Source organism: Poromitra crassiceps (assembly GCF_964638095.1).
Source record: "Poromitra crassiceps genome assembly, chromosome: 13".
Classification (NCBI taxonomy): domain Eukaryota; kingdom Metazoa; phylum Chordata; class Actinopteri; order Beryciformes; family Melamphaidae; genus Poromitra; species Poromitra crassiceps.
Genome location: NC_139644.1, coordinates 38,991,601 through 38,999,100, shown reverse-complemented (window position 1 = coordinate 38,999,100; position 7,500 = coordinate 38,991,601). Strand labels below are relative to the sequence as shown.

General features: G+C 44.6%; 1 protein-coding gene across 1 annotated transcript in view; it reads right to left on the bottom strand.

Moving 5' to 3' along the window:
- Positions 1-7,500, bottom strand: part of grin2aa (glutamate receptor, ionotropic, N-methyl D-aspartate 2A, a) — a gene marked incomplete at both ends in the record, with an annotated part of 143,574 nt that overhangs the window by 39,598 nt on the left and 96,476 nt on the right. The window contains one exon of the mRNA XM_083650086.1: positions 4,085-4,256. Within this exon, the coding sequence (XP_083506212.1) occupies positions 4,085-4,256 (172 nt within the window). The remainder of the gene's footprint in view (positions 1-4,084; positions 4,257-7,500) is intronic.

The following is a 7,500-nucleotide window of genomic DNA, read 5'->3' as shown; positions in this document are numbered from 1 at the left end:
CTGCAGGGGGAGGGGGGAGGAGCAGAGAGGGGTGGTGGAGGGGGGAGGAGCAGAGAGGGGTGGTGCAGGGGGAGGGGGGAGGAGCAGAGAGGGGTGGTGCAGGGGGAGGGGGGAGGAGCAGAGAGGGGTGGTGCAGGGGGAGGGGGGAGGAGCAGAGAGGGGTGGTGCAGGGGGAGGGGGGAGGAGCAGAGAGGGGTGGTGGAGGGGGAGGGGGGAGGAGCAGAGAGGGGTGGTGCAGGGGGAGGGGGGAGGAGCAGAGAGGGGTGGAGGAGGGAAGGAGAAAGAAAAATGGAGAAAAACAAAAAGACATCACTTACTGGAAAGACACCAGAAAAAAGTCAAAGCAAAGTGGAGTTATTGTTATTGTTGTTGTTGTTGTTGTTGTTGTTGTTGTTGTTGTAGTATTATTTAACCGTAAACCCACAGAATATCTGATGAGACATTGAGAAAGACATAGGTACAGACTCAGTGACACAGCCTGGCCTAGAGAGCAGTCGCCCCTCAGAGAACATCATACACACATTATTATTGCCATTATTACTATTATTGCTGTATGCTCCACTCTGGCATACAAACGAGTTATCCTTGTTTTTTCAAATACCTTCTTTAAAGCAGCTACGAGCAAGATGTTCGATTGTTATTAAACAGTATAATTACAATATTGATGCATCACATCTTACCTATAATAGTAGCTGAGACCAAAGCCGTGTGAATCGGAGATTGCTCTGTTGATGATTATAGAGTCTGTGTCTGTCTACTAACCTCGCGTCACCAGGGGGCTCTCTCTCTCTATCTGTCTACCGGCGGGCCGGATAAACCCGGAAGTGAAACGAAACGGTTTACGGCAGCTCCCTGCCTTCCGCCGTTTCGCTCTGCCTAGCAACAGACCATAAACACGGAGAACGCCATCTCTCGTTATATTCTAACAGGTTTTTTGGAAGTTATTTTGTGGTTATGGCCGAAGTGGCTGCTGCAAACCGTTTCATTTCACTTCCTGATCTGCCCTGGCCACAGACAGACTAACACTGGCCGATTCACTCAGGGTTCAAGCGAGACTACTCTGCGTTGGTCTCGTCTACTATTAGAGGTAAGATGTGATGCATTGATATTAAATTTAGACTGTTTAATAACAATCGAAAATCTTGCTCGTAGCTGCTTTAAAAAAAAAACATCTTTATCCACTCTGAAGGACTTTTCATCGTTTTTTTTTAACACATCTTTATGACACTCAGCCTCCAAGTTCTCCAACCTTCATACTTAATAAATTGCGGGAACCCAAAGATGGCGAAGTGACGATGGCGACAACCCGTTGCGATGGCCAGGTCACTGTAGTTTGTTACATCGTCTACGTAATTGCAACTGTCTTTTGTTTTCATGTTGAGTCCACGTGTCTATGTCAACTCAACTGGAGATCGTTCACTGAGACGGAGCGCTAGTGAATATTGATGGAATATTGATGCCCAGAGCGCTGATGCCATGTCGTGACGATGCCAATAAAGATGATTGGAATTGAAAGAAAGAGTTGGTGGGAGTTGAATGGAGAGCAGAATGATGCAAGAGAGAGGAAGGAGTGGAGGGAGAGAAAGAGGAGGAAACAAAGACGAGAGCGGGGTATAGGTAGGAGATGGAAGGATAGAGGGAGAGAGATGCAAAGAGAGGGGAAGGCTAGAAGAAGAGAGAGAGGGATTGAGGGATGAGAGCGATGTGACAGACGGACAGAGAGGGAGAGAGAGAGAGAGAGCAGAAAGAGAGGGAGAGAGAGAGAGAGAGCAGAAAGAGAGGGAGGGGCATGGGAGAGAGTGTGGGGACACATCAGGCGAAGGCAGCAGGCCGGTGGAGGTGAAGAGAAGGAGGGATGGACCCAAATGGATTTGAGATTCGATTACCCCTCAATCAGCCTGGTGTTCATCGAGTTTCCACATGAGAACGGCAGGCGAATGCAACCCACCAATCAATATCATCAATTTAGCTTTGAAAAACACAAGTTAGACCCGGCCACCTACTGAGGCCACACTGCACTCGTTATGTGTGGGAGTCTGTATGTGTTCACATGCATGTTGCTTGCTCCATACGAAGTGGGATCAACACACACCTTTCCACAGCTCACCGTACGTACGTACGTACGCCAATGGATTTTTCACAATTTGCTGGTGAACCAAATGGAAGCATACTGTATAGCTACTCCATTATTTTGTGTTCATCTGGCTTGATGTCAGCCATGTTTATATGTTCATAATGTGGCCTGTTTTTGTTGAATTATTCGCAGAAGAGAATCATTCACTTTGTAATTGTCTTACTAATTTAAGTGTCATAAACTAGTTTGTACAAATGAACATTATCTTTCTCTATGGCTATATACTGTATGTATGTGTGTATATATGTATGTGTATATATGTATGTGTGTATATATGTATGTGTTTATATATGTATGTGTGTATATATATATATATATATATATATATATATATTCCTTCTCAAACTTACTTATGCTACATGTTACATATTCCTTCTCAAACTACTTCCTACATGGTGCTACTCTAGTCTATCCAAATATCTTAGCTGTCATTGATTGTGTTGCATAGTTGTTTTCTGTACTGTTGACAAAATGTGATATTTTAAGTCGCTTTGGACAAAAGCATCTGCTAAATGACATAATGTAATGTAATGTAATGGGTGTGTACAGTTGGTGCCAGAGCCTCCTAGCTGAAAACTCAGTTTTTCAAGCTCTTTTTTTAGATCAGCTGTTTTGAGTAGTTTAATATTTCCTTACAGTCACAGGCACCCTAATGCTTCCCAGATACATTTGTACCCGTTTGATCAGAGACAAGACAGACGCAGAACATCAAGTTTGACCCAGGTCAGCAGTAGACTTGTAGACTTGTAGTGTTAAAGTCTTATTTGCACAGGAGCAGCATTACGTTGGGGACATCATGTCATTATTGAATTGCTTAAATCACCAGCGCTACAGTTGTATCCACCTTATTTTTGAATGCCCCACTGTAAAAAATAATTGTGCGTACAAGGTCCGGTTTAACGTGACTTATTGTTGCAGCTTGCCATTTCCTAAATGGTATTCTACTTGATTTGAAAAGATGGCCACCTACACTCAGTCTCTTGTACCCTGGCTGAATTAAACATAACTTGGCCAATAAGTATGTAACATACCAAATAAAACAACCCGTAATATCTTAATTTTATGTAGAATGCAGAGGACATGTAACTGTTTAGTTAAACTTGCATTCCAGGAATATTGTGATCTAAAGATGACGATAGTGGCTCGAGACTGTTTCGTCCTGAAACCCACATGCTTTGCGGTGGTGGTTTTAGCGTAACCTATGTGTGATTCGAGGCGTAACCTATGTGTGTTTTAGCGTAACCTATGTGGGGTTTGGCGTAACCTATGTGGGATTCGAAATAACGCATCCGTGATATAAAACGTTATGAATATAGCCACGTTATAAACAACAAACTAACGCTAACATAACTAACTAGCGGCTAATATTAGCAACAGCAGGCAATTACCCATGAATGCACTGCGCTCTTAAAGGGATATTTATCTACGAGATTTTTGCCAAGCTGGACCTGATTAGTGATTTGCTCCGTTCGCCCAGACGGGTGTCAAGCTGTCAGCAACAAGGCTGGGAGGATCACACCGGAAGAAGCACCCATCAGCAGATCAGGCAAAAATGGCCGCCAAAAATAAGGTGGATAAGGTCAACATTTTACAATGCATTGTTGCTTCCTGATATAAAAGGGCCAACTAATGGTGGTGCATGAGAAGACAGGCTGAAAATGCATTGAAAACACCCTTCTACATCTTCCTACAGATTCTACTACTGACATGACATGAGGAATATAGAAGTTGCACAGAAGAAGAAGATATTGTGTGAATCTTACAGAATCGGGTTACTTCTGTCTTCACAAAAAGCAGTGAGTAATTTTCACTGGAATTTTTACTTTGCAAATTATGCACATGAGAGACACAGGATTGAAATCACAGATGATCTCCGCTAAGTATGACATATCACCCAAGGTTAGATTACTCCCTGTGCAAATAGGGCTTGGGTCACAGCTGTCACCTTACCTCTCCCACCATCCCGTTCCAGACATTGTTGATCTTTTTGCCATGTTTTCCGTTGGTTACCAGGTACAGGTCGTAGCTGAACCTGACGTACTTGGCAATCTTTTTCAGGATATCGATGCAGAAGCCTTTGCAGCACTTCTTGACGTACGTTCCGCCACCCTCTGTCGCGTTGCTATGGAGACAAACAAAAGAGACGTGTCGTTGGCTGAAGACTTGAACCGGCACCCAATGTGGACCAATGAAACACACTAATGAAAAGAGACTGAGCAGGTCAAATCTGGCGAATGCTGTTGTCCCTTATTGATTCCATCCTTTACATCCAACAATCATTGGCCATCAAAGACAAAAGGGTGGAGCTACACTAGTTACATGTTTAAGCCTTCAGATAGTTGCAAAACCTTACAGCACATCAAGTGCTGCTTTAGTAACCCTATGCCTCCTTGGCATTTAAGGTATATTGACCATTTTCACAGCAAGCATTTTGAGGTGATAAAGCAGGACGTAAAGAAGGTGTAACCAATGCCATTAACGGTGGTTCCATTCCATTTAGGTGTTCCAGTGCCAGGGCCCTCATTAATGTTATTGGTTACACCTGCTTTACCACTTCAAAACGCTTGCTGTGAAAAGGCCCTATATACAGGACCATCATCATCAGCAAAGAGTGTCTCTCTTTTTGACGCAAACATGATACACACACACACACACACACACACACACACACACACACACACGTACTGTATGTACTGTATATCCATCTCACTTGTTACATTGGTATGAATACACCACTGAACCCGCCTACAACTTTATCACCTTCAATATCAGGATGTGCTATTCAGGAATGACACCTGGAGACTGAAGAAAATGATATGCTTGCTGTTTCTCTCTCTCTCTCTCTCTCTCTCTCTCTCTCTCTCTCTCTCTGCATCTCTCTACTGTATCTCTCTCTCTCTCTCTCTGTGTCTCTCTACTGTATCTCTCTCTCTCTCTCTCTGCATCTCTCTACTGTATCTCTCTCTCTCTCTCTCTGCATCTCTCTACTGTATCTCTCTCTCTCTCTCTCTGCATCTCTCTACTGTATCTCTCTCTCTCTCTCTCTCTCTCTCTCTCTCTGTGTCTCTCTACTGTATCTCTCTCTCTCTCTCTCTCTCTGCATCTCTCTACTGTATCTCTCTCTCTCTCTCTCTGCATCTCTCTACTGTATCTCTCTCTCTCTCTGCGTCTCTCTACTGTATCTCTCTCTCTCTCTCTCTCTCTGCATCTCTCTACTGTATCTCTATCTCTCTCTCTGCATCTCTCTACTGTATCTCTCTCTCTCTCTGCGTCTCTCTACTGTATCTCTCTCTCTCTCTCTCTGCGTCTCTCTACTGTATCTCTCTCTCTCTCTGCATCTCTCTACTGTATCTCTCTCTCTCTCTCTCTGCATCTCTCTACTGTATCTCTCTCTCTCTCTCTCTGCATCTCTCTACTGTATCTCTCTCTCTCTCTCTCTCTCTCTCTCTCTCTGCGTCTCTCTACTGTATCTCTCTCTCTCTCTCTCTCTCTGCGTCTCTCTACTGTATCTCTCTCTCTCTCTCTCTGCATCTCTCTACTGTATCTCTCTCTCTCTCTCTGCATCTCTCTAATGTATCTCTCTCTCTCTCTCTCTCTGCATCTCTCTACTGTATCTCTCTCTCTCTCTCTCTCTGCATCTCTCTACTGTATCTCTCTCTCTCTCTCTCTGCATCTCTCTACTGTATCTCTCTCTCTCTCTCTCTCTGCATCTCTCTACTGTATCTCTCTCTCTCTCTGCATCTCTCTACTGTATCTCTCTCTATCTCTCTGCATCTCTCTACTGTATCTCTCTCTCTCTCTCTCTCTCTCTCTCTCTCTCTCTGCATCTCTCTACTGTATCTCTCTCTCTCTCTCTCTCTCTCTACTGTATCTCTCTCTCTCTCTGCATCTCTCTACTGTATCTCTCTTTCTCTCTCTCTGCATCTCTCTACTGTATCTCTCTCTCTCTCTCTGCATCTCTCTACTGTATCTCTCTCTCTCATGCATCTCTCTACTGTATCTCTCTCTCTCTCTCTCTCTCTGCATCTCTCTACTGTATCTCTCTCTCTCTCTCTGCATCTCTCTACTGTATCTCTCTCTCTCTGCATCTCTCTACTGTATCTCTCTCTCTCTCTCTCTCTGCATCTCTCTACTGTATCTCTCTCTCTCTCTCTGCATCTCTCTACTGTATCTCTCTCTCTCTCTCTCTGCATCTCTCTACTGTATCTCTCTCTCTCTCTCTCTGCATCTCTCTACTGTATCTCTCTCTCTCTCTCTCTGCATCTCTCTACTGTATCTCTCTCTCTCTCTGCATCTCTCTACTGTATCTCTCTCTCTCTCTCTCTCTGCATCTCTCTACTGTATCTCTCTCTCTCTCTCTCTCTCTGCATCTCTCTACTGTATCTCTCTCTCTCTCTCTGCATCTCTCTACTGTATCTCTCTCTCTCTCTGCATCTCTCTACTGTATCTCTCTCTCTCTCTGCATCTCTCTACTGTATCTCTCTCTCTCTCTCTCTCTCTGCATCTCTCTACTGTATCTCTCTCTCTCTCTCTCTCTCTCTGCGTCTCTCTACTGTATCTCTCTCTCTCTCTCTCTCTGCGTCTCTCTACTGTATCTCTCTCTCTCTCTCTCTCTAGAGAAGGGGGGTTTATGACGGCACTGCACCTGTGAGCCTTGTGTGCCATCTGTATGAATGAATTTGAGAGCAGGAGAGTTCAGATGCTGTCCACACACACACACACACACACACACACACACACACACGCACACGCACACAGGCATCAAGTGTCAGCCACCTGGGACTGTGATTTAACTTTCAGATGTGTGCTAATGAGGAGACAACCTGGTCCTTTAGTGGAGCAACAAGCAGGATGAGAGCTGAGCGACAGGAAGAACAACACAGCACACATCCAGCCAAGTCACTTTCCTTCACACAGCACACATCACATCCAGCCAAGTCACTTTCCTTCACAGACAGGAAGAACAACACATCACACATCCAGCCAAGTCACTTTCCTTCACAGACAGGAAGAACAACACAGCACACATCCAGCCAAGTCACTTTCCTTGACAGACAGGAAGAACAACACAGCACACATCCAGCCAAGTCACTTTCCTTCACAGACAAGAAGAACAACACATCACACATCCAGCCAAGTCACTTTCCTTCACAGACAGGAAGAACAACACAGCACACATCCAGCCAAGTCACTTTCCTTCACAGACAAGAAGAACAACACATCACACATCCAGCCAAGTCACTTTCCTTCACAGACAGGAAGAACAACACAGCACACATCCAGCCAAGTCACTTTCCTTCACAGGAAGAACAACACAGCACACATCCAGCCAAGTCACTTTCCTTCACACAGCACACATCACATCC